Here is a 26953-nt window from a genome sequence, read left to right as displayed (position 1 = left end):
GATATGATAGATAGATATGATTGAGAGAGAGATGATACGTAGGTAGGTAGGTAGGTAGGTAGATAGGTAGATAGATTAGATAGATAGATAGATAGATAGATAGATAGATAGATAGATAGATAGATAGATAGATAGATAGATAGAAGCATGATTGGATTAGGAAGGATTTTTTAAAGGCTGAGTGAAGGCAGTAAGTCCTTTGAAGGCCTGGGAGGAATCAAAACTTGAAAGTTCTCACACTGCATGGATGTGGTTTCTGCCTCCTCCTCCTCCTCCTCCTCCTCCTCCTCCATCTTCCTCCTCACCTGCCAAGTTGGTTCCTGAAGGGTCAAACCCACTTTCTCTCCTTTGTCCTCCTGCCCTCAGGGAGGAGTTGCAGTCTGTCCAGCGGGAACTGGAAGTCCTTTCAGAACAATATTCGCAGAAGTGCTTGGAAAACGCTCACCTGGCCCAGGCTTTGGAGGCGGAGAGGCAGGCCCTCCGACAATGCCAGCGGGAGAACCAGGAACTTAACGCGCACAATCAGGTGAAGCCTTCCTGTGATCCAAGACAGTGGCTCTAAAGCGGTGGGCGGGGGGAGGGAGGGAGGGTGTTTCCAAACTCGTCTACTTTAAGATGGGTGGACTTCAACTCCCAGAATCCCCTGGTTCGCCATGTTCAAGAGCTCCTGTATTTGTGGGGACGGAGGGGTGTGATGATATACATCGCATGCACGATGAGGTGAAAGATTCCAGTCTTCTGCAAAAATTGATGTAAAGGTTTCCTGTGCTGGATGATAGAGGGGTGGTCTGTTGGCCTAATTCTATTTATTCTGAAGAATCCTGCATTTGTTGTTTCCTTGTAGGAGCTGAACAACCGTTTGGCTGCAGAGATCACCCGACTACGGACGTTGCTAACTGGGGAAGGCGGCATGGAAACGGCTGCTTCTCCACTTACCCAAGGCAAGGATGCCTATGAGTTAGAGGTAGGTTTGTTTGTAACTGTTGAAAAGGTCGGAAATCCCCTCCCGCCCTGCCTCTTTCTTTCTTTCTTTTTCTTTCTTTCTTTCTTTCTTTCCTTCCTTCCTCTTTCTTTCTTTCTTTCTTTCTTTCTCCTTCCTTCCTTCCTTCCTCTTTCTTTGTTTTAAAATCCTGACTTCCTTCTCTCCATTTCTCTTTTCTATCTTTCTTTCCTTTGGTTTTAAAATCCTTTCCTCGCTCCCTCTCTTCCACCTTTATGTATTTTTTTTTCTTGATATTCGTTTTTTTTTTTAACAGGTGTTATGTTTTTGACTTTCCCCCTTGCAGGTCCTGTTGAGAGTTAAGGAATCAGAAATCCAGTACTTGAAGCAAGAGATCAGCTCCTTGAAGGATGAATTGCAAACAGCACTGAGGGTAAGAATTTAGAAGTAGGCATCGCCTTAAAGCCGTTAACTAGTGATTTTCAACCTCCTCATTTGTACACTTTAAGATAGGTAGAGCACCATCTTTAGAAGTGTGCTTTAGGTCAGGAGTGTCCAAACTTTTAGATAAGATGGACGTCAACTCCCAGAATTCCCCAGCTAACATGGCTGGCTGGCGAATTCTGAGAATTGAAGCCAATTCCAAGTCGCCAAGGTTGCTGCTTCAGTTGATGGCCTAAGAGGATGGAGAAGAAACAGGCAAAACAGGGACACCTTTAGAGTTTTAGTGAGATCTTGGAAAAGGTGATGAACGCGTTGAACTATAGCAATAGCAATAGCAGTTAGACTTATATACCGCTTCATAGGGCTTTCAGCCCTCTCTAAGCGGTTTACAGAGTCAGCATATCGCCCCCAACAATCGGGGTCCTCATTTTACCCACCTTGGAAGGATGGAAGGCTGAGTCAACCCTGAGCCGGTGAGATTTGAACCCCAGAACTGCAACTAACAGTCAGCTGAAGTAGCCTGCAGTGCTGCACTCTAACCACTGCGCCACCTCGGCTCTTTCTAATGGCTGTTGAAATTGCTAGTAATCCCAGTTGTCTCTTTTGCCCACGGGGACCGAAAGATCTCAGCTCCAATTGTATTTTTGTCTTTTCTCCAGGATAAAAAATACGCCAGTGATAAATACAAGGACATCTACACGGAGCTCAGCATCGTCAAAGCCAAGGCAGACTGCGATATCAGCAGATTGAAAGAGCAGCTGAAGGCAGCCACCGAAGCCCTGGGAGAAAAATCTCCCGAGAGCAGCACCGTGTCCGGATACGGTAGGTTCACTGCTTCCTAATTTCATATTTCTGGATGCTGAATCAAAGAAGGGTTAGGATCCGATGATCCCGGGCAAATTTTCTTGGAAAAAAAAGTTGGTGGACATTCATCGTTGCAAAGACCACTCTTTGATATTGGCAATAGCAGTTAGACTTATATACCGCTTCATAGGGCTTTCAGCCCTCTCTAAGCGGTTTACAGAGTCAGCATATTGCCCCCAACAATCTGGGTCCTCATTTTACCCACCTCGGAAGGATGGAAGGCTGAGTCAACCTTGAGCCAGTGAGATTTGAACCGCCGAACTGCAGATAACAGTCAGCTGAAGTGGCCTGCAGTACTGTACTCTAACCACTGCGCCACTTCGGCTCTAATATTTAGTTGGACTTGGTGGGTTCAAGGAACCTAGCTTTAGAATTAGTGGTAAAATTGGATTTCTTGAGGGTGGGAAAAGTATTTTGGAGTATTCGTTGCCTTGATGGGAAGGAAGCCGATAGTGACTTTCTTTTAACTTTGCTTGTTTGAAAAACTATGGCCTGGAGGTTTTCAAAAGAATTATATTGACTTCCTTTCCTTCTTACCCACTTAGATATTATGAAATCGAAAAGCAATCCTGATTTCTTGAAGAAGGACAGGACCAGCATTGGCCGGCAACTAAGAAATATCAGGTCAAAGGTGAGTTGATGTGGTCTTTCCATTTTCCCTGGAAAACATGCTTAGACGTGCAACACTTTAGTTGTCCTATCAATGGTTGATTCTGCCTCAACAAGTAGTAACATCCCACCAAAGCTAGCTGTTGTCTAAGCTGGGAAGGCCCCGGAGGATTCTTGGATGGGGGAACCCACCTGAGAATTCCACGGCTTTGGGATAGCTTGAGAAGGCGACCCAGAAGAAAGCAGAAGCCACTGCCTTTCATAAGTGTGCTGAGAACCTGTAGACAAGGAGAACATTCGTTCTTTCGTGCTTTGAGATATGCGCAGTACATTTAAAGCCTGAGATCTTAGGACATAGTTTCCCAAACTTTGCAACTTTAAGACTTGTGGATTTCAACTCCCAGGATTCCCCAGACTGCCATGTGGAGGTCCACTTGTCTTAAAGTTGGCAAGTTTGACAAACATTGCTTTAAGGGAACATAGTTTCCAATAATCCACAAGAGTGGGACCTCTTCATCTTTTAGTTCCTTAGCCAGTTCTGGTCCACTCATCTCTCCTTGCATATTGGCATACATGTGGCATTTATTAGGAAAAGAACGCCAACCCTGAGCTAAAGCCACCCTTTTTGTAAGCATTTGAACCCCAGAAAAATTCACAGAAAGCACCCACAGATTCGAGAAAGGCATTCTATCGTTTATTAAGTTCACATTGGTTTTGTTGATATCCTGCGCCTCTCTCTGTGTGTACCACTTCTTGCACTGGAAGATCTAGTTTTAATTCCTTCCAGTGCAGCTTCTCTTCATTACTGATCTGTGTTTTTAACTATTATGGGTTTCTTTTTTTTAAATGGATTTGTTGATTTATGGAGCCATTCAATCTTGGCCTCCTCCTTAAAGGCGTGGGAAGGAAGCTGCTTGTATTGTGGCCCACAATAGGATTTATGTCTTTCTTGTTTTTTGTTCTTTTGTTCTTCGCTTCGGATAACAGTCGGTAATTGAGCAGGCTTCATGGGATAACTGAAATGCACCAGGTTCCAGGGTCCCTGCCATGTAGGTAATCCAATCACCCACCGGTTCAACAATGCTACTTCTCGGAGGTTGCAGTGCACTTAAATGCATGTTCTGCTGATGTTTCCATAGCTAATCAGGTTCTTCCCTCTGCCCACCCACCCCCCAGAAGCCATGGGGGGGAACGGGTTGGGTAGAGCAGAGATAGACCCCTTCACGCCCAATCAGTGGCTGCATCCACCCTTCTGTCTCATCCTGTCTTCACTGACATCCATCACAAGTTTTCCTTGCCATCTCGGCTGACACGTGGGGAGCTCTCTGGAGCATGAGAAGATGCCTGCATGTTGGATTGACTGTGCATGCTTCCACTTGACCACTCTTCAGGAGGCACGAGTTTCCGAGCAAAAGATCATGTTTGAGTCCCTAGTTTTGGATGCTGGTTCATCTCAGCCAATAGACAGTTGGTGGCACAGTGGTTAGGACGCAGTATTGCAGGCAACTCTGTTCACTGCCAGCAGTTTGACCCTGATTGGTTCAAGGTTGAACTCAGCCTTCCATCCTTCTGAGGACCCAGATTGTTGGAGGGAAATATGTTGAGTCTATAAACTGCTTAGAGAGGGCTGTAAAGCACTATTCATTCATTCATTCATTTATTAGGTTTGTATGCTGCCCTATTCCCGAGAGACTCAAGGCGGCTTACAATAAAAAGGGAGGGGATACAAAAATAAAATAAAAACAAACAATTTAAAATTCTACAACAGCCGTAACCTCGAATGGGGCTGGATAGTTCAACAGCCCCAGGCCTGCCGGAACAGCCAGGTCTTAACTGCTTTGTGGAAGGCCGGAAGGGTAGTAAGGGTCCGGATCTCCACGGGGGGGGGGATCGTTCCAGAGGGTCGGAGCAGCCACAGAGAAGGCCCTCCTACGGGGAGTCGCCAGCCGACATTGGCCGGCAGATGGAATTCGGAGGAGGCCTAGTCGGTGGGATCTAATAGGTCTTTGGGAGGTGACTGGCAGGAGGCAGTCTGTCAAATACCCAGGTCCGATGAACTATGAAGCAGTATATAAGTCTAAGTGCTAATGCTGTTGGCAGTGTTTGCGCAAGGAAAATATTCCAGTTGTTTTGCAATTGGAAGTTATTTTGCCCATTAGATATGGTGGCCCAAATCATTGCATCTCTCTATCTGGGCGCGTATTCATATACATAACGTAATATAAAATTACATATATATCTGTGCATATATGTATATGTATAATTTTAATTGAAACTTTAAGAAGATGAAAACTAAGAACACCAACTAATACAAAGTAAGGAAGAAGAAATAAAGAAAGAAAGAAAGAGAGAAAGAAAGAAAGAAAGAAAAATGGGAAAAACTTGAAGAAAAGTCATCTATCTGGGGGTTTTGCTGATTTTCCTGTCTTAATTGACACACAGCATGGGAATTTTTGGTTTTGACCTTGTGCAATCAAATCAAAATCCTATTCTTCTCTGATTCATAACAGAGGTATGGCATGAGTTAAGAAGCCAGGGTCTTGGTTCCTTAGGGGGGAAAAATGTGGACATTCCTTCGGTAGTCCCAGAAACACCATCCTTTATAAAGTGTTACTATGTTGTCCCATAGTGACATTAGGAAACTGTCTTGGAGCAAATATATTATAGGGAAAGGACAATTTTGTAGGTCTTGTGGAGTTGAAGGCATCTGGAGATACTTCAGAGAATCTCTAGGGAGTCATGCTAGTTAGCTGCGCCTTTGGTCATCTCGCTCTTCCTCCATCAGGCACCAATTCTCCAGTAACCTTTCTCCATAACGGTGCTTTTTCTGTCTTCCGCATGATGTTAAGCCTGAGGATTTTGTCTCTCACTATTTTATCTCCTCTGCCTGAACATCTCCATGTTGGATTTGGCCCATTCCACCCGAGCGGCCTCTCATGCTTTCCTTTTTTCCTTCTCTCCCCTCCAGAGTCTAAAGGAAGGTCTGACGGTGCAGGAGCGCCTGAAGCTCTTTGAATCCAAGGAGTTGAAGAAAGACTAATGTTCTCCTTCGTTTCCGGCTTGGCCATGTGCACCGCCTAGCTTGAGGCATCACGACACGAGCATCCTTCTCCTTTTTCCCCCCTCACCATTTTCATCTTTTTTTATGACTACGCTTCGCTTGGCCGGGAGCGGGAATTTTTCTAGAGCTGCTCCGGATGAATGGACTGAGCAATTCCAGACTTCTTTTTTTTTCTGTCCACCATCGAAGGGATGAAATCATTGTTTCTCAACCTTAGCAAGTTTAAGATGCGTGGACTTCTGCTCCCAGAATTCCTCAGCCAGCAACGGGGAATTCTGGGAGGAGACGTCCAGGCATCTTAAACTCGATGAGGTTGAGAAATACTGGATTAAGCATGTTCTGAATGGAAAAGTCCTTACTTTGGGCAAGAATGCAGGAGGAGGTTGAAGATTTTTCTCCCTTAAATATATATATATTTATCTCCTTCCTAGTGTATATCCACTGCATTGAGTGTCAGTATTAAGGCTCAACAGCCTATAATAAGCTAGCCCTGTTTTACTGATGTGTTGGTATCACAACAGGGCCCTGGGAAAGGGGGATACACCTCCAGCTTAGTTCCACCAGTGTTGAAGAGTAACACAGCACTTAGGCGCATATTTTGAGCCACTCTGAAACAAATTTGGTTTGGCCAAGCAAGCCCCCCCCCCCCAACGCCCCTGGATGCTTGAGAAACACAAGGGGGGAAGAAATCAGTCTGGACTGTCCTTGATCTATTGTGTGGTTTGCAGAGATCCAGTCCTTTGTGCAGCTTAGCAATCTTCTGAATTTATTTTACTCAGCCAGCGGTTAAGGGGTGGCAGATTCCACCTTAGCCAGGATTTTGGAAAAACAGCTCTTAAAATCACTAGCAACCATTGTCCTCTTCCAGTTGGGTTCACCTTTTCTCCTAGTCTTTTGGTGGGTTTTGGGCATCCATCTGAGAGACATTTCAGGACATTTCTCTCGTCTGATGAGGATGGAGATCCTAAATCCTTGCTTCTTAAAGGTGACTTTAAAAAAAAGAAAGAAAGTAAAATGGATTACCGGTATATCTGTTTTGGAGAATCTATTTGGGCCTGATTGCACCATTCAGTGTCTGTGTGAGGGATATTCCGTTGCAAAGGAACACCTGAAAACGGGTTGGGAGCTAAGCCCAGTTAAAAGTGGCCTTCAAAAAAAAAAAAAAGACCAGGCTAACCATGATCCCAAAGCAGCTTTAGTGCTTTTATCCTCTTGAAATGAAGCAGGACTTTCGATTATCCCTTCCATATTTTGGGCCCACCCACCCCCCAAAAATGTGATGAATAGATTCCTTGATGCGCTGGGATCCAGAATGTATACAGCCTTCCCAAGAAAGGCCCTGGGATGGATTAAAATGTCTTTGGCCAAAGCCGACGAACCCCTTGGAAGTGGGTGCTTAAAATTTCAAGATTAACACCTCCACCAGCATTACGAACAAGCCTTGTTTTTGTCTCCCCAACATTGTAGGTGATTAGGGTGCTCCAGCCCAATTCTACGAACCTTGAGGTCCCTTAAGATGGGAGTTTTTGCTCTTACTGGGTTGAATTTCTGCTGCAACTGTCTAACTTTGGGACAAGCCCAACGGTGTGAACTCTTGCTAATCTCAGCGAGGGTTGGTCCATTTATTTTCTCTGCATGCAGGTTTTAGAATTTTTAGACGCCTCGCAAGGAAAGAAGTGGTTCCCCCCAAAAAAACCCACCCCACCTTATGAGATCACTTGTCTCCTAGAGGTAGACTTGAAGCAAAAGGATACCTTAGCATGCACTACCTTAAAGGCAGCTGGGCAGAGGAGAAGGTATGCATTTCAGGCGCCTGGTTGCATTTGACATGCCACAGCAATGGCAGTCTGCAAAACGTAGCTGCCCTGAATGGCTCGGACTAAGGAGCTCTTCCTATTTTTTACTTTAGAGGTGAGGCTTTTCTTCTTCAAGGCTTCTCCTCACTCTGAGCAGTTTTTCCTATCTAACTGCAAACTGTTGGTCGAGGGTATAGAAGTGCATTTCAAATAGATATGGCAGCCCCAAAGATTGATGTGTGAATGGTGGCATTGGAAGGGCATCTCGGGCAGCTGAAGGGGACGCGTTTGTGGCATCTGCCCCCGAAATGGTCTTTGCAGGCCTCCTATCTCCTTCACACAGACGAAGCTGACCTGGATAGAACCATGTTTTTTCAACCTTGGCAATTTAAAGTTATCTGGACTTCAACTCCCAGGATTCTTAAGCTCTGCTGGATGGGGAATTCTGGGATTTGGAGTCCGGACAGCTCCAAGTTGCCACGGTTGAGGAATTTAATTTTTCTTCCATGATTTTCCTGCAACTCGATAGCAATCCGTTGGCTCTGGGAAAAAATCTCTGCAGTCCATCCTGTCCCTTTCTCAATAACGTCCTGATTCCGAGGCGGTTTCTTAAAACATGGAAAGCGATGGCTGGAAGGCGGGGAAAGGCACCCCACCTCCCTTCGCACAAAACTGACTCTACCGCTACGAGCAAAGGGACTGTCCCTACGCAACCAATCCCCGGGAGCGTTTGGGACAGCGTGTTTCTTGAACGGCTCTTGAAAAGGCTTGTTCGGAGGCAGGTTGTGGCATTTTCACCCCATTCTGTACTCCGGAGATTTAAGAAAAATGTGTACTCTTGATGGAGGTTTAGCACAGGTACCGTGCACACACACCTGAAATACGGCTTTGGGGATGTGGTCCATGGCCGATTTTGTCTCTCCTTTTCTCCCCCTTCCACTTGTTTCAAAGCAGGATTTTTGTCTTTTCTTAATGCCGTTTTTGCTTTCCTTCCTTCCTGCTAAGAAACAAAAGGAGGATTGCTTGTGCTGATCCAGGAATCCGAGCGGGCTGTGATTCCTATGACAGGGGCTGCCTTCAAGCGGCCCCTGTGTGGTGTTTAAGAGGGGGGGGGAAGCGGGGAAAATGTTGCTTTTTGTAATGACAATATACTTGATTAGACTCCCACTGGACTTCTTTTTCCTCCATTGCAATGGTTCATATGCCGTACTTCGTTGTGAACACTTTGAGCACACCCACGCTTCTTTCCTTTGGTAACCCCCCTCCCCCCTCCCCAATTTTTTAAAGCTTTGTTATTCTCTAAAAATAATTTAAGACCTGTATAGTATTCGAAGCACGCCATGTAAATATTTATTATGCAAAAACTCGCGGAGGGTTTTATGGGGTTTCTTTTTTTAATCTTGTTCTAATACGGATTTCCTTTGGACTTGGGGGAAAAGGAAGTTAGTGTAACCTGAAATCCTGCTTTGTTCCCTTACAGAATGTTGGTTGGTTTGAATGCTATAAATATATTTTTAAATTTCTCTGATCCTTTTTAGTTTTGGAAACGCCTCTCCAAAGAAAAAAAAATATGTACAGTGTTTTAAAACCTAATTGCTCTACGACGATAGTTTTCTTCCTCATTCACTTCAGTAAGCTTGTAACGGACAGTGGCGCAAGTGACCCGGGCTATGCAATTATGTTGCAGTAAACTCAGTTTAATGGACTCGTAGGAAGGTGTTTGTTAGACCTGAATGTCCGTTGAATAACGAATAGGATTGTATGTATGCCTACACGGCGGCCGATGGATTTTGTCCGAGGCATTCGAAATCCGAATGCATCAATCTGAAGGTCCAATAAATTGAAGATTCACTGCATGTTCACTGAGAAATGGTGATAGTAGCATCTCTTAAAGTCATCAAAGGTACACCATGTTGTTGCATGTTAACCCCGTGGCAGATTAAACCAAGCAGCTCTGCGAAGAAATGAAGTAATGTTGCTTCTCACTGTCCTTACGTTTGAATTACACTATGCCGTCTTGCAGCATGGCAGGATAAGCTGCTGTAGTTTTGATAGCTCCCTTTGCAGTTGCGCTATCGTACATCACAACGGAGCTTCAGAGGGGAAGAATACTCTGGCTGGTAGAATTTGAGCCCGTGACCGACCACGAGCGCTGAGAAATATTCCTAAAGTACCTAAGGGAAAGATCCTGGGTTTGCCGTAGAATTAGCTATGCCATAACTCCAGATAAGCCAATAAAATTTGCAGTGGAAGTCCATCCGGGTGGTGAGAATTACGGTAGGCGTTAATTCCTTCTTTCAATGGAATAACACCATCGCTACTTTCAGTATAAGAAACCACCACAGGTAAAACATCTACATCCTGTCGCTGAGCTGCCAAAGAGCCAGCCGACCAGTTCCTACCACATGAACCTGTGGGAGGTTGTGCACGAAGACTGCAAGGAGGCCCATCCTCGTGAGCGCCTTACTTCGGGTTTCTGAGGCCACCACGTGTCTGTCTGTCTTAAGGCCCACATGAGCTTCATCACCAAGTTGACTATGGCTTGACTGGATCACCAGGTCATCTGAGAACTGAGTGTGGGAATGACTAATTCAGTCTTTCTCGACCTTGTTAAGAATTCTAGGAGTTGGTCCACCCATCTTCAAGTTCCCAAGGTTGAGAAACGCTGCTCTAATCCACACCTTCCAGCAAAATTTAGGGTGTAAGAAGGCAAGTCCCTTTGGAGAGCAGGTGGCACCCTGTGAATTAGCAGTCCACTCCAACCAAGGGGACTCCTGGAAGTCCCAGCAACCTTCGCTGCTGAACAATGAAGCCTCTTTTGCTCTCAACTAACGTGTTTTGAATCTAGTGAGGTTCTGAATGGTGGTTTTTTTCCCCATGCTTTTAAGGGAGCCAGTTCTCTCTTCAGCTGTTCACTGTAGAAGTATCACTTCGGTCACAGTATTTATTCCTTACAAACCTTGTGTGACATGCTAGGGTTCCCATGGATGTAGCTGATGATTTTGTAAATATAATTACTTAACTATACATAAAATTATATGGTAATAAACTATTTTTGCACCACCCTTGCTATGCTGTAATGAAGGTTTTTTGGTAGATGGAGATGGAGGTGGCCTTCAGAATGACTACATAAGTGTGACACACAATGCAAGAAATCCTCCAGTTATATCACGTCATTCAGTGATCGTTCAGAGTTTGGGCGGCACTGAAAAAATGAAAATACGACTGGTCCTCAAGATGTTTTGGCCATTCTACCACCCTTGTCACATGATTCCGATCTGAGTTTCTGCGTGTCTGGCTCGTGATGCAACATAAGAGCCGAGGTGGCGCAGTGGTTAGGGTGCAGTACTGCAGGCCACTTCAGCTGACTGTTATCTGCAGTTCAGCGGTTCTAATCTCACCGGCTCAAGGTTGACTCAGCCTTCCATCCTTCCGAGGTGGGTGAAATGAGGACCCAGACTGTGGGGGTGATATATGCTGACTCTGTAAACCGCTTAGAGAGGGCTGAAAGCCCTATGAAGCGGTATATAAGTCTACTGCTATTGCTATTGCTAGAGTGCTGTACTGCAGCCACTTCAGCTGACTGTTATCTGCAGTTCGGCAGTTCAAATCTCACCGGCTCAAGGTTGACTCAGCCTTCCATCCTTCCGAGGTGGGTGAAATGAGGACCCAGACTGTGGGGGCAATATGCCGACTCTGTAAACCGCTTAGAGAGGGCTGAAAGCCTTATGAAGCGGTATATAAGTCTAACTGCTATTGCTATTGCTATTGATTTTATTGCAAGTCATGGACGCTGCCTTCCTCACAAATGTAACAGTTGCTGAACTGTTCCAAGCATGGCAAAAAAAAATGGAAATAGCAAAAATAAAAATATTGATTAAACTGCCCAACTCCAGACCATCTTAGAGGTAACCATTTCATAACACAAGTGTTAAAAGAGTCCCCAAATATTACAATAATTCCATGCACACTTGCTCTCCAGAACCACAGCTTTAATCATTGAAAAAAACTAAACAAACAAGACCTCACAACGTATTCAAGGTGTTCGTGCATTAATAGTTACTTCCATTTCTTCCAGGACTTCTCTTGCAATCTTTCTCATCAGTAGTACAGTAACAGCAAGAGTTAAATCCTCCAGTCCTAATGACCTTTGACATAGAGAAATATTTAAACTGGGATCATACCTATGGCTGGATGTTGCCTTCCAGTGCAATACACCCTGCAGGGCGGCTGTTCTGCCTCTCCATTTTCTGCTGCCAAGTTCTTACGTTCCAGGATTCAAATCAAACAAGCAACGCATAATAGAAATTCAGCACTCCCAACTTAACTGGTCTTTTGGAAAATAAAAGCAGATCGTTGTTCTGAGCCTTTTCTCTCTCTCAATTCAGATGCAACATAAAGGCAACAACTTAAAATATTCACGTCCCATATGCCGGAAATGTGCGCTTACAAAGATCAGCATACAATTCCATCTCTGCATTCCGTCCTGCAGCTTTATATCCCTTCTTAATAAAGCCTATTTCAAGTTCTATTCCTTGGAAAGTAAATTCACTAAACACTTAAAGAGTACACTGCTTGTGTATTTCCCGACTTGCTGCTCATCTTTTAAGATAATTACGTCGTTCTCGACATGAGAAATTTTGAACCAAATCCTCCCAAACTTTTTTTTTTTTTTGCCATGCAGTAGATTTTTGTCCCGTAATTAACTTTATCCATTTTCAATCCTGGTTTTCTCATGTTTAGAGAAAAATGTATAATTAGCAGGATTGTAGGTTTCCCAAATCTTTTCAAATTCCGCTTGAAAGATGTTCACCAAAGCCTGGTCTTCCAACACCAGCACGTTCTCTCTGTTGGTCTGGATGGCTTGGGTGGTCCAGTTCAAAGAGCCCGTGATCAGCACCTTCTCGTCCACGATGGCAAACTTATGGTGCATGTAGCCCAGGTCCTGATCGTGGCGTACCTGAATCCCTTGGAAAGGAGAGAAAAACCCACTCAACATCAAGGATCTGGTTGTCGCTCAACCGGGTTTGGGAGAGCTGCCTGACGAGGAGAGACATATAAATTTAACAATGGGTGTCTTTATGACCAAACCACCTCATCTTTCAGTCTTTATCGCTGGCTTTTGTCCTCAATCCACTTGTCTTAGCCCAAATCTCTCCCTTTTCTTCTTCCACCATGTATCCTGTAAGCCAGTTTTGTCCAAACTTGGGAACTTTTAAGGCTTGTGGACTTCAGAAGTCCACAGAAGTCCCCAGCCAGCATCGGAGTTTTGGGAGTTAAAGTCCACAAGTCTTAAAGTTCCCAAGTTTGGACACCCCTGCTGTAAGCCCTTTCCACTTCATTGCTTATTGCAATGCTCATTGCTGACTCTGTAAAGGGCTGAAAGCCCTATGAAGCGGTATATAAGTCTAACTGCTATTGCTATATTGCTACTTCACGTTTTCTCTTCAGCCCCTGGCAAGCGTGACCAAAGCAAGGTCATCAGAATGCAAAGGGCTATGATGGCCTTGCACTTACATCCAGAAGGGCACAGCTTCCCCAGAAGGGCTCAAAGGCAGCCTGATGCTCTTGACCCTCTCCTGGTTTCCCTCTCCCCAAGGGGACAAAATAACCCTTTTCACCACATTCTCATTTAGTTACCACCCCCTCAAGAATGCTCCTTATGGCTATTAGGCAGGGAGGTTAAACCAACCCTGGGAGTGAATTGCCTTCTCCTATATGACCTGAAATGGGATGTCATAAGCGCAGGCATGTGTTCAGATGTAGGGTTTGGGGTTTGAATCCTTTTGCCTGCATTCCAGCCTCACCATGGATGGGTTTGGGGTAAATAAACCCAATCAACCCTCCCCCCAAACTCACTCATTACATCTCCCCTTGCCCATTTTCCATTCCAAGGTAAACCCAGGACCCCCAACCCAAATCTCTTGCTAATGCTTCACCTTTTTTCCAATAACTTCCCAATGGTTCATTCCGATTTTCTGTCTCTGGATAGTTGGTTCTATTGATTGATTTGTTCCTCTCCTCCTTCTTGTCCCCTTCCCCAAGACACCAGGTGGATGCCTCCAATGTCTTAAAGCCAAGGTCTCCTAATTTGGCAACTTTAAGACCTGGGGACTTCAACTCCCAGAATTCCCAGCCAGCCATACAGGGGGAATTCTGGGAGTTGAAGTCCCCAGGTCAAGTCCACCAGTCTTTAAAGTTGCCAAGATTAGAGACCCTTGGTTTAAAGGAGCATTTCTCAACCTTTGGCCAATTGAACAGGGATGGACTTTAAGAATCAAAGTGGCGCAGTGGTTAAATGCAGCACTGCAGGCTACTTCAGCTGACTGCAGTTCGGCTGTTCAAATCCCACCAGGCTCAAGGTTGACTCAGCCTTCCATCCTTCAGAGGTGGGTAAAATGAGGACCCGGATTGTTGTTGGGGGCAATATGCTGACTCTGTAAACCGCTTAGAGAGGGCTGAAAGCCCTATGAAGCGGTAGATAAGTCTAACTATTGCTATTGCTAACTATTGCCTCCCAGAATTTCCCAGGCAGCCACACTAGGGGGAATTCTGGGATTTGAAGTCGATTTCTCTTCAATGGGCCAAAGGTTGAAAAATGCTCCTTTAAACCAGAGGTCTTTAAACTTGGCAACTTTAAGACTGGTGGACTTCAACTCCCAGAATTCCCCCTAGTATGGCTGGCTGGGAATTCTGGGAGTTGAAGTCCCCAGGTCTTAAATTTGCCAGATTTGAAGACTCTTGCTTTAAGACATGGGGGGGGGGGGGGGAGAATCATCCACCTGGTGTCTTGGGGAGGGGGCAAGGAGAAGGAAAGGAACAAAACCACAAAACTGGCTGGAGAATTCTGGGAGTTGAAGTCCACCAGTCTTTAAAGTTGCCAAGATTAGAGACCCTTGGTTTAAAGGAGCATTTCTCAACCTTTGGCCAAATGAACAGGGACGGACTCCCAGAATTTCCCAAGCAACCACACTAGGGGGAATTCTGGGAGCTGAAGTCCACAATTCAATAGCAGTAGACTTATATACCGCTTCATAGGCCTTTCAGGCCTCTCTAAGCGGTTTACAGAGAGTCAGCATATTGCCCCCAACAATCTGGGTCCTCATTTTACCCACCTCGGAAGGATGGAAGGCTGAGTCAACCCTGAGCCGGTGAGATTTGAACCGCTGACCTGCTGATCTAGCAGTAGCCTGCAGTGCTGCATTTAACCACTGCGCCACCTTGGCTTTCATAAAGTTGCCAAGGTTGGATACTGTTGATTTAAAGTAGATATCCCCAAACTTGGCAACTTTAAGACTGGTGGACTTCATCTCCCAGAATTCCCCCTATATAGCTGGCTGGGAATTCTGGGAGTTGAAGTCTCCAGGTCTTAAATTTGCCAGATTTGAAGACTCTTGTTTTAAGACATGGGGGGGGGGGGAAATCGTCCACCTGGTGTCTTGGGGAGGGGGCAAGGAGGAGAGGAACAAAACCACAAAACTGGCTGGAGAATTCTGGGAATTGAAGCCCACCAGTCTTAAAGTTGCCAAGTTTGAAGATCTCTGGTTTAAAGGAGCATTTTTCAACCTTTGGCCCATTGACGAGAAATCGACTTCAAATCCCAGAATTCCACCAGCGCGATGGTTCGATCCGATTTTCCCTCCCCCCTCGCCCTATTGGTCGCCGGTGCCCAGGCCCCGCCCCCCGCGGCGCGGCCCCGCCCCCTTACCGGCTGTCCTCAGCGGGCCGATCTGCGAGCCGCGCAGCGCCATGTAATCGGCGTCGACGACGAGTCGGATGCGGACGCCGCGGCGGTGCAGGAGGATGACGGCGCGGCCGAGCTGCGGGCTGGAGAAGGCGAAGAGGCAGAGGTCGAGCGAGCGCCGCGCCGAGAGCACGCGCGCCAGCAGGCGGCCCAGCGCGCTCTCGTCGTGCGGCAGCGGGCACACGCAAGGCACCCCGGCCAGCAGCTCCTCCGTGCACGTCACCTTCGAGGGGAAGAAGATGACCTCGCTCACCGGCGGCGGCGGCGGCGACGACGACGCCCGCTGACGCCCCAGCAGCCAGTCCAGCAGCGCCTCGAGCGCCGCGCCCAGCCCAACCGCCAGCACCAACCGCCACATCGTCTCCTCAGGCCGCGCGCGCCTGCGCCGCACGTTCGAATCTTCCCGCCTAGAGAGGCGCGCACGCGCGCTCCACTGGGAGGGGAAAAAAGAAAAGCGCATGCGCCGCTTCTCACACCCGAGGGGGGATTTTCCCTTTACGCATGCGTTCTCCGCCCTGGCCGCTCCCCCTCGGTGCCGCGTGAACTTCAACTCCCATCATTCCCAGGCGGAAATTTGCTCTTCAGGCCTTGTGGGAGTTGGAGTCGTCATGGGAGGGACGCGATCAGTCCTTCTAACTGCCTTTTAACTTGGTTAAAAAAACAGCTTTAACTATGATTGGGAAGGAAAATTAGTGACAATCATAGAAGAAAGAGGCTAGGTTTCCTGCATTTTTGGGGAACTTTTAGTGGAAATATTTAAATTTGCCAAGCAAAACTTTTTTATGCTTCCTAGGATGTGTTAAATATTAAACATCATTTGATTAAAAAACAGGATATTTCTCTTCGGAGGGGGGGGGTGGATTTTTATTATGTCCATTTTTACACACATTAAATAAAAATTCAACACAAACACCATGAATTACACAATGAACGAAAAGTCATAAAACATTTAAGAAATCTCTCTGAAGACGAGTAGCTATAAATATTTTGACATATTCACAGAAATAAACTCTTTTAATCTTTCTCCCTTTTAAAAATTCCATATCAAGTATGTTCGGAACTACGTTTCTTGCCAGAAAAGTTTTACGGAGTTCATCAATAAGTAGCTGGGCAGTTAAAAAAAATATAAAGAACTGAATTAATCTCATGGTAACATAAAAAACTGTAAATGTTGCATCGTTGAAGTCCAAAAGTCTTAAAGTCATTAAGGCTGGATACCCCTGATGTAGATAGTTTTGAGGCCAAGAGATCTTCCTTCATCCTCTGCTTTTCAGTCGGTCTACAGTGTTGACACAGAATATTTGAGCTCATTCATCCCACACAAAACGAGTGGATCGACAAGAGGTCTCCAAGGGCAACCCAAGAGTTCTCCAGGCTAGGTCCGAGACTCCAGAGAAGTTGGACTGCGAACGGTGGACATCAAATGCGATTTGTAGGTCTTGCTCAAGCCCGTCATCCAGAACTTCAGGAGCTTCACGTTATCTTCTTCAGAAGCCCCCAAGATGCTCAACAACTTCTGGGTATCTTCTTTGGGCCTGCTGTCCACCTTGGTGAACTTAAAGAGGACCTTCACCTTACTGCAGAAAGCAATAATAATAATAATCAATTCAGTAGCACAAATGATCCATTGGAATTTGTGCAAAAATTATAATATTAAAACAGCAACAAACTGGTGGGAACATCAGCCTGAAAAAGTCACCGAAAATCAGATGCTCAAGATCTTGTGGGATTTTTGCATACAAACAGACAAAATACTGGCGCATAATACACCAGACATCACACTGGTTGAGAAAAATAAGGTCACAATCATAGACATCGCAATACCAGGTGATAGCAGGGTCGACGAGAAGGAACATGAAAAAATCGTAAGATACCAGGACTTAAAAATTGAAATTCAACGACTATGGCACAAACCAGCAGTGGTAATTCCAGTGGTAATTGGCACACTGGGTGCTATACCAAAAGCACTGGAATTACATTTAAAACAGTTAAAAATTGACAAAATCACCATCAGTCAAATGCAAAAAGCCGCACTGCTTGGATCTGCACGCATATTACGAAAATACGTTACGACGTCCTAGGCCCCTGGGTGGGGCCCGACTAGTAACCAATGCCAAATCCGGTGAAACAACTGGCCGCTGTGATACAATTGTATAATAATAATAATAATTACAGACCATGACCTGCGCTTTCGAAAATGAAATTTCTGAAGATCACACGGCACTCCTCCCTTCCTTAAAGGAAGCATATGCAAGAATGAACTCTAGAAGACCAACTACTTCTCAACCCAAAAGTCCACCTTACTTCATCCACTCCTCCTTCAGGCAAATGAGGCACTGGTCCACCACATCGACCGAGAGGTTCTGATTCATCAGAGCAGCTTCAATCTTGTTCAGGATGGTCGGACCAACTGCAGATGGGAAGAAGAATGTGAATCCAGTTTTTCTATTGTTATTTTTTAAATCGGCCCTGCACGGGTTGAGACACTCGTCTTTCTTTTTTCTTCTGCATTTCCAGCTAAGTAACAAAAGTTCCTTTTCAAAAATCCATGACACAACTCTTTTTGCTTATGAACTACAGATTGGACAGTGTCTACTCAAAACGGCTTCAACTTGACACGCATGGCTCACCTCTGTCTGCTGCCAGAGGGCTACCGCTAGTAACCACAAACTCGTATTTACTGAGGGGCTGGTCTTCGTCAAAGAGGACGGGATAAAGGCTTGACCGTGTGGCCAGACGAACTTCCACCAGGACAGCGAACTCTGCAACAAAAAACAGAATTTCTTCATAGCACCATTCCCAGATTTGGAGGAGGATTCCCCCAGCCTGAATTTACGGTGTTTGCAGTGTCCTGGATTTATCTGATTGCCATTTGCAACCTTCCTAAGTGGATTCCGACAAGCAGAGTCAAGTGGGAGGGAGCCGGATTCACTTAATGATGGCAACAATGGCAGTGATTTACTTAACAACCATGGTAGCAAAATCCAGCATGATTCACTTAGCAATTGCCTTGTTTAATGATGGAAATTCTGGTGTCAATTGTGGTCACAAGTCAAAGACTATCTGTAGTTTATGAACTGTCAGGGTGTCCAAGCAAAAGCAATAGCAATAGCAGTTAGACTTATATACCGCTTCATAGGGCTTTCAGCCCTCTCTAAGTGGTTTACAGAGTCAGCATATCGCCCCCAACAACAATCCGGGTCCTCATTTCACCCACTTCGGACGGATGGAAGGCTGAGTCAACCTGGAGCCGGTGAGATTAGAACCACTGAACTGCAGATAACAGTCAGCTGAAGTGGTCTGCAGTGCTGCATTTAACCACTGCGCCACCTCGGTTCTTGCAAAGGGTTACCGATCTTTTTTATCAGCTTGGGGAAGACAGAACGACTCGTTCTTACCGGAGGACAAAATGTGAGGAGGGATTTTCACTTGAGGGCCGAGGCCCAAAAAGTTACACCGGTAAGCCTCCTCGTACTGGTCGCTATACGGGATGATTCGGACACAGCCAACCGGAAGCATGGTCTAGCAAAGGAAAGAGAGGCGAGTGAGAATCCAGTTCCCAGCGCAGATTTCGGGCAGACAAAATGGTTTGCAAAGCAGGACGGAGGAAGTTGTTTGAAAGCAGGCAAAAGTGACGGATTTTATTGAAAAGCTGGATCTGAAGATACAAAGTCCTGAAATGGGTTATTTTCGTTTAATTATTCGTTTATTTTGTATGCCACCCTTCTTGCTAAGCGGCGACTCTAGCCAGCTTCCAACCAAGCAAGAAGAAGGAAAATATTTTAAAATAATAAAAATTAATATTAAAACAGACTAAAGATCAAGGCAGCCAGATATACACGGGCTGGAGATGCATGCAAGACATCCATGCTATCTTGGAATGATAGTAACAACAACATCGGTTATTATTATGGTTCCTACTTCTATATAAGTCACTCAGTTTCTAGAGGCTTGGAACGGTTGGTTGCACTGGTTAAAATTAAGACCAAACCATGAATGCAATTCTAAACCACCTGAGGCACCACCATGCAGGCTGATGGAGATGAGAACTTTGCATGCCCCACCCCTATTATGACATCAGGGCAGCCCAGCCAATCAGAAATCCACTGGAAGAGGATGTGTTTCATACCCGCAGGACATCAAAGGCGGAGTGGATGAGGTCTCGATCCAGCGCTTTCCAGATGACCTGATTGCCCATGAGAACGTGCCAGGCCAGCATGCGGAATGCTGACGATCCCAAGACCTGGGAAAGACAATCAATAGTTTTTAAAAGCTTATTTTTTTGCCTTTAATTTTTACTTCAGACCGCTGTTTCTCAAGCTTTAGCAACTTTAAGAGAGCTGGGCTTCTCCCAGAATTCCCCCAGCCAGTTATGCTTGAGTAACACTGCTTTGCCTTATGCTTCCCATGTTTCATTTCATTTATTGAATTTCTAGGCCGCCCAATCCCGAAGGACTCCGGGCGGCTTACAGAAATGAAAAATATTAAAAAAAGAATTAAAACAATAAGACACAACAAAATTAAGAAGAAGCATAGCATGCACCCAATCAAAGGGGGGGGCTGGACTTCAATCAAGAGGTCAACAGTCCCAGGCCTGTCGGAAAAGCCAAGTTCTAGAAGTATCTGCTTTATTGCTTATTTATGTTTGTTTATGCATCTTATTTTTTATGTGTTGCTGTATATTTCAGCAGCCTCCTAAAACGGTCAGGATGGGCAAAGGCCCATCTCTTCTTCCAGTGATCCAACTGCCATTCCTTGCCTGTCTCAAATGCCGGAGTGAACGGAAGACAGATTGACTCCCACTAGCTCCATTCCAACTGTTGCAGTCTGCCAGAAGACCGAAATCGGCCTGGTTCTTCATTTGCCCAGAACCTTCTCGGACATCCTTCTGGCTGGTCGGTTTTCCATCTTCTTCCTCCGAGTTGTCCCAGGCTTCTGACTCTTCCTCCAAATCTCGAGAGAGAGAGAAAAGAGTTTGAATGAAGGTTTGCTCATTTCTTCCTGCAACAAGGCAGGAAGGTGTGGCTTTTTACATGTGAGAACGTCCATTAAAAAAAAAAAAAACAGCTTCTGACTTTACCAGCAAGTTTTTCCATCTGTACCAAGGTGTCCTCTGTTGGGGCCCCTTCCAGAAGCTTCTCTGTGAGTCTACTGCCGCAGGCCTTCAGCAGCCTAAGGATATTGGAATGGGTTTCAGCCCACTTGATACAGAGCAGAGTCCGGTCCCTACGCCCGGATTTCCAAGTTGGTGGTCTACCAAATATATTCACCAAGCAAAGGAAGTGTGAAGGCAAGCCCACAGGTTCTCGTCGTTGGTGAGCGAAGTCAGCGAGCGAGCAGCGTTCCCATTCCGCTGATGCAGAAATGGGGTGAAGGCCGTATTCATGCGTTGGGCTCGCTGCGGGCATCCGTACTGCTCAGCTTCAAAGACCTGAGTAACCAAGAAGCAACCACACACACACACACACAGACAAAATAAGTTGAAAAGACAAAGGTTTAAAAAAACGCAGCTTTGGCAAAATTATTGCATTATCATTAACCAAGAAACCAGCAAGACCTTAAAAAGGTCTGTACTTGAGAGACCGCCTGCTGCCAATTACCTCCACTAGACCGATTAGATCCCACAGATTAGGCCTCCTCCAAATTCCATCCGCCGGCCAGTGTCGACTGGCGACTACCCGGAGGAGAGCCTTCTCTGTGGCTGCTCCGACCCTCTGGAACGAACTCCCCGTGGAGATTCGAACCCTCACCACCCTCCAGGCCTTCCGCAAAGCCCTTAAAACCTGGCTGTTCCGACAGGCCTGGGGCTAAAGAGCTGTTGCCCCCGTCTCGAATGGTATGGTTATTGTGTGCTTTTAAATTGTGTATGGTTTTGTTCGTCTTTTTTATTCTTTATTTGTACCCCTTCCCTTGACTTGGATTGTGAGCCGCCCTAAGCCCCCTTCGGGGAAAAGGGTGGCATATAAATGCAATAAATTCAATTCAATTCAATTCAAAAGAAGTCTTGAAAACTCCAGAAAAAGAGTGCAGAGAAGAACAACAAAGATGATTAGAGGTCTAGGGGCTAAATTGTCTGATGAATGGTTGCGGGAACTAGGAATGTCTCATCTAACAAAGAGAAGGTATAGAGTGTGGGGGGAACATGATAGCAATCTTCCAACATTTGAGGGGCTGCCCCAAAGAAGAGAGGGTCAACCTATTCTCCAAAGTCCCTGAACGCAGGACCAGAAGCAACGGATGGAAACTAATCAAGGAGAAAAGCATCCTGGAACTAAGAAGCAATTTCCTGATAGAACAATTAATCTGTGGAATGACTTCCCTCCAGAAGTTGTAGGTGCTCCATCACTGGAGGCTTTCAAGAAGCGATTGGACAGTCATTTGCCCAGAATGGTACATGGATTCCTGCCTTGGACTGGGGTTGGACTAGAGGACCTCTAAGGTCCCTTCCTGCCCTATGATTCTCAAATATCTAATTTCCCTCCCAACCTGCTGGCTCAGACCTTCAAAGCTTTGCCCTGCAGCTCGTCCACGATGCCCCGGATCTTCCCCAGGAGGAAAGGCCACGAGTTGATGAGGTAGATACGGTCCATCATGATGGTGATGATGCTGTACCAGCGCTGGAAGCCCCGAGCCAGGCTGTCCTTGATGAAGAAGGTGTGGCTGAAGACAAAACCGTGTTGCTCATCACCGAAAAAGATGGGACCCTCCCGTCCGGGACAGACCTTTGTGGAGAAAAAGAGCCAGACCTCCTCAAAGCCATTGGTGTGTATCAGAAATTCTTACGCACAGCCTGTCTATGACACACACACCCCTCCCCAAAACTGTCCAGATAAAAGGCAAAAATAAAAGCACCCATTGTGGCATTTCTTCTAGAAACCAAAGCAGTCTTACAGCCTTAGCTAAGGAGTTTCTTCTGCCATTCATTTATTTAGTTTCTAGAGTTGCCCATCTCAGTACAGGACTGTGGGCAGCTTACAACTCCAAAACTATAAAAACAAAGTGACGTTTAAAAAACGATTTTAAAAAGATCCAAACTAGCCAACCAGCGAGCAGGAAAGCCAAGAAACGGGGATAATTCCTGGCCTTTTGGCTTTCTCAGGCCAATCAGGGCCTTTATCAAATAGAAAAACCTCGCCACTCTATCAATTCTCCGCAAAAAGGAAGGCAGGGGCTACAAGTAGGGAATTTTCCCGCAAGGTTTGGCAAGAAGCCAGATGCCTTTTGAGCTGGCGAAGAGGTTCAGTTTGATCCAGTGGTTGAGACACCTGGCTAGAAAGTGGGAGGCGGTGGAGTTCCAGTCCTGCTTTAGACATGAAAGCCAGCTTGGGGACTTTGGGCCAAATACCAGGAGACGGTGGAGTTCTAGTCCTGCTTTAGACATGAAAGCTGGCTGGGTGACTTTGGGCCAGTCGTTCTCGGCCTCACCCACCTTACAGAATTGTTTGGGGGAAAAGAGGAGGAGGAAGGAGCATCAGATTTAGAGAGAGCCGAGGTGGCGCAGTGGTTAGAGTGCAGCACTGCAGGCTACTTCAGCTGACTGCAGTTCTGCAGTTCAGCAGTTCAAATCTCACGGGCTCAAGGTTGACTCAGCCTTCCATCCTTCCGAGGTGGGTGAAATGAGAACCCGGATTGTTGTTGGGGGCAATATGCTGACTCTGTAAACCGCTTAGAGAGGGCTGAAAGCGCTATGAAGCGGTATATAAGTCTAACTGCTATTGCTAGATATGTTTGCCGCCTTGAGCCGTTTATGAAAATACCAAAGGCAGGAGAAGAACAGAAATCAATCAATCAATCAATCAGCAACTCAACCCAGCCAACTTACTTCACAGCTGAGGCTGCGCACACAGGCCTGGCGCACAATGCTGAATAGTTGGGGGTGGCTGGGGTGCTGGTGGCTGATGTACTTGATTGACGTTTCCTTGTCGTGGCTGATGTAGCCCGGATGTCCAGCAGGAAGGGAGCGACAACCCTAAGAGGGGAGAATGAAAAAAAGAAGAAATGGACCACAGGAAGCACGGTGAATTCCAATAAATTGGAGTCCAAATGTTAATAACAGCCATGTTAACTGCATGGCTGGCTAGGGGATTCTGGGTATTGAAGTCCACCCATCTTCCACTAATGGGCCAGGTTCAGAAATTTGGAAGAAAGCAACAGGTAGTAATGCCATTAAGGGAGAAATGACCATAAATTGCAAGCCGTCACTCAAATTAGTCACCCAATTTAGATCGATTGACACAGGGACTCCTGCAGAGGGGAGGGGGGGATTTTTGGCGGGGGGGGGGAAAACAGAAGGAACCCACTTGCCTCGCACATGTCCGATTTCTTGGGCCCTGGGCTGCTGGAGTCCAAACTGGCGCCTTCGGCCGGGCTGTGGGAGCGAATCCTGCTGCTCATCTGAATGCCACCTTCCTCATCCTCCGCCAGTTCACTCTGCCCGGGGCTGTCACCCCCTGGCGGGCCCTGGGGCAAAGGAGCGTGCAAGACCTCCGTGCAGAAGAGGGTGCGAGGGCCGTGCAGCTCGCAGAAGTGGCACAGCACCACAATGGCATTCATGGCTGCTGCTGCTGATCCTACTCAGCCAGCTGCAAAAAGCCGAGCATTCATGTGAAGGGAGGGGGGAAGGGAGAGAGACACCGACAGATTAGACAGATATATAGTATAGATAATAAATTAGATATAGATGATAGAGGATGGATGAATAGAAAATAGATATAGATATAGATAGATGCTAGGATGGATGGATGGATGGATGGATGGATGGATGGATGGATGGATGGATAGATAGATATAGATATAGATATATGATAGGATAGATATAGATAGATAGATAGATATAGATAGATAGATAGATAGATAGATAGATAGATAGATAGATAGATAGATAGATATAGATATATGATAGGATAGATGGATGGATGGATGGATGGATGGATGGATAGATAGATATATATGATAGGATAGATGTAAGATAGATAGATAGATAGATAGATAGATAGATAGATAGATAGATAGATAGATAGATAGATAGATAGATAGATAGATATAGATATAGATATAGATATATGATAGGATAGATAGATGGATGGATGGATGGATAGATAGATAGATAGATAGATATAGATATATGATAGGATAGATGTAAGATAGATAGATAGATAGATAGATAGATAGATAGATAGATAGATAGATAGATAGATAGATGATAGATAGATATAGATATATGATAGGATAGATAGATGGATGGATGGATGGATAGATAGATAGATAGATAGATAGATATAGATATATGATAGGATAGATGTAAGATAGATAGATAGATAGATAGATAGATAGATAGATAGATAGATATAGATATATGATAGGATAGATGTAAGATAGATAGATAGATAGATAGATAGATAGATAGATAGATAGATAGATAGATAGATATAGATATAGATATAGATATATGATAGGATAGATGTAAGATAGATAGATAGATAGATAGATAGATAGATAGATAGATAGATAGATAGATAGATAGATAGATAGATAGATATAGATATAGATATATGATAGGATAGATAGATAGATGATAGATAGATGATAGATAGATAGATAGAAAGATAGATAGATATAGATAAATGATAGATAGAAAGGTAGATAGATAGATGATATAGATGTTTATATACCAGAAGCCAATATAACAGGATACTAAAATCAAGCTGCTACAAGGGAACCAATGCACCCCAGCACTAACAGCCCTGCAAGATACAATACAATACAACAGCAGAGTTGGAAGGGACCTTGGAGGTCTTCTAGTCCAACCCCCTGCCTTGGCAGGAAACCCTATACCATTTCAGACAAATGGCCGTCCAACATCTTCTTAAAGACTTCCAGTGTTGGGGCATTCACAACTTCTGGAGGCAACTTCTGTTCCACTGATTAATTGTTCTAATTGTCAGGAAATTTCCCCTTAGTTCTAAGTTGCTTCTCTCCTTGATTAGTTTCCATCCATTGCTTCTTGTCCTGCCCTCAGGTGCTTTGGAGAATAGCTTGACTCCCTCTTCTTTGGGGCAGCCCCTGAGATATTGGAAGACTGCTATCATGTCTCCCCTAGTCCTTCTTTCTATTAAACTAGACATTCCCAGTTCCTGCAACCGTTCTTCCTCTGTTTTAGCCTCCAGTCCCCTAATCCTCTTTGTTGCTCTTCTCTGCACTCTTTCCAGAGTCTCCACATCTTTTCTACATCGTGGAGACCAAAACTGGATGCCCTACTCCAAGTGTGGCCTCATCAAGGCCTTATAAAGTGGTATTAACCCTTCCCGTGATCTTGATTCTCTCCCTCTGTTGATGCAGCCTAGAACTGTGTTGGCTTTTTTGGCAGCTGCTGCACACGGCTGGCTCCTATTTAAATGGTTCTCCACTAGGATTCCAAGATCCCTCTCACAGTTACTACTATTGAGCAAGGTACCACCAGCATCTTTGGAGATCGTTCAAGCTGGGGAGGGGCATTAATACACCTGCCGTATGCACATACGATCCTACCTTTATTTCCTCCTTGGGAGCCAGACTAAGGGGCTAGTCCTGATTGAGGTCCGCTTTTACAGTACTAAAGAACTCGAGGGGTTTCCGTTCTGGTGGGAGTGCGCATGCGCCTCTTTCCGGGTTTCTGTCGCCGCCCAAAGCGCCTGACTCGGGCTGAGCGGGAGTAACCATGAAACGGCTCCTTGGAGGGGGGGACCCAGCGAGCTTTCGCCTCCTTGGACACCCCGCGTGGAATCCAACGTCAGGCAAGGGATGAGAAGCGCATCTAAACTGTACGCAAGTCACCCCTGAATCCTCTTGGAGTTAGCGTTCAGGGTTTCTTTGCCAAGTACTTCACGGGATCCCCCTTCGGCTGCAATTGGTTCAACCCACCACCATTGAGGCTTCCCGAGAAGGACTAGTATAACTGAGAGAAATGGGGGGGGGGCGGAGATTTCACCAGCAATTTATCTGCAGTTCCAGATTTCAGGCCTCAAAATAAATACCAAAACCGAATAGATTGCTAATTCGGAAGAGGAAAGGTAACCAGAGTCTCTTGTCCGCATATTTGGATTTTATAGACGCCTCCCCCTGGGGAAAATGGTACGGCCCGGCAAGTCCTATGAGAGTCATATGATAGAAACAACGCAGAAGTTGTCCAGAGGGTTTTATTTAGATTTGTGTATCGCTTTTCCTGCGGGAGGGAATTCGGGCCAAAGCGGCGCCTTTTACAGAAAAAAAAAAAGTGCATTCTTTGGATGACACCACCCCACCCCGTTCTTCCACCGCATCATCAACCAGGGTTGCAAAATCTTGCATGCAAAGAGAAGCACATTTGAGGTCTCCGCCCCGAAGAGCATGCAATCCCTCCAGAGGGGTGGGATGGGGGTTCTATGGGGCAGATCTGGACACACAACCGTTTCTTGCCTTCGTTTTTTAGGTGCGAGAGGATGATGATGGCCTTTGGTTCTTGGAGGAGACGGTCCAGG

The 26953-nt window shown here is 45.7% G+C and overlaps 3 protein-coding genes across 3 annotated transcripts in view; 1 reads left to right on the top strand and 2 right to left on the bottom strand.

The window, feature by feature from the left end:
- The window catches only part of LOC116517608 (myosin phosphatase Rho-interacting protein-like), a 91714-nt gene extending 82144 nt beyond the window's left edge, over positions 1-9570 (top strand). Inside the window, 6 exon segments of the mRNA XM_032230660.1 lie at positions 367-526; positions 845-964; positions 1287-1373; positions 2044-2206; positions 2794-2879; positions 5826-9570. Coding sequence (XP_032086551.1) covers positions 367-526; positions 845-964; positions 1287-1373; positions 2044-2206; positions 2794-2879; positions 5826-5897 — 688 coding nt within the window. The 3' untranslated portion in view covers positions 5898-9570.
- A 2819-nt stretch (positions 9571-12389) lies between these two features.
- Positions 12390-15816, bottom strand: PLD6 (phospholipase D family member 6). The gene is made up of 2 exons (XM_032231055.1): positions 15423-15816; positions 12390-12682 (listed from the first exon to the last, which is right to left on the bottom strand). Exons 1-2 carry the CDS (start codon positions 15814-15816, stop codon positions 12423-12425), a joined length of 654 nt encoding a protein of 217 aa, XP_032086946.1. The 3' UTR covers positions 12390-12422.
- A 657-nt stretch (positions 15817-16473) lies between these two features.
- Positions 16474-26103, bottom strand: FLCN (folliculin). Its single transcript, XM_032231280.1, has 12 exons — positions 25986-26103; positions 23763-24040; positions 23281-23427; positions 21959-22180; positions 20729-20889; positions 20539-20630; positions 20218-20411; positions 19588-19701; positions 18857-18980; positions 18089-18220; positions 17763-17868; positions 16474-17035 (listed from the first exon to the last, which is right to left on the bottom strand). Exons 2-12 carry the CDS (start codon positions 24009-24011, stop codon positions 16834-16836), a joined length of 1743 nt encoding a protein of 580 aa, XP_032087171.1. The 5' UTR covers positions 24012-24040; positions 25986-26103; the 3' UTR covers positions 16474-16833.
- Positions 26104-26953: the final 850 nt, after the last annotated feature.

Source organism: Thamnophis elegans, chromosome 14, assembly GCF_009769535.1.
Source record: "Thamnophis elegans isolate rThaEle1 chromosome 14, rThaEle1.pri, whole genome shotgun sequence".
Lineage (NCBI taxonomy): Eukaryota > Metazoa > Chordata > Lepidosauria > Squamata > Colubridae > Thamnophis > Thamnophis elegans.
The sequence above is the reverse complement of the archived record's forward strand: the minus strand, read 5'-3'. Positions and strand labels throughout refer to the sequence as shown.

Bases quoted from the DNA above. Each gene is read 5' to 3' on its own strand.
- PLD6 (XM_032231055.1), bottom strand. From the start codon at position 15,816: ATGTGGCGGTTGGTGCTGGCGGTTGGGCTGGGCGCGGCGCTCGAGGCG. The intron at 12,683-15,422 runs GTAAGGGGGCGG...CTCCTTTCCAAG, and splicing joins CGGCCCGCTGAGGACAGCCG to GGATTCAGGTACGCCACGAT.
- FLCN (XM_032231280.1), bottom strand. From the start codon at position 24,011: ATGAATGCCATTGTGGTGCTGTGCCACTTCTGCGAGCTGCACGGCCCT. The intron at 20,631-20,728 runs GTGAATATATTT...CAATATCCTTAG, and splicing joins CTTCACACTTCCTTTGCTTG to GCTGCTGAAGGCCTGCGGCA. The intron at 17,869-18,088 runs GTGAGCCATGCG...TCCCATCTGCAG, and splicing joins CCCTCTGGCAGCAGACAGAG to TTGGTCCGACCATCCTGAAC.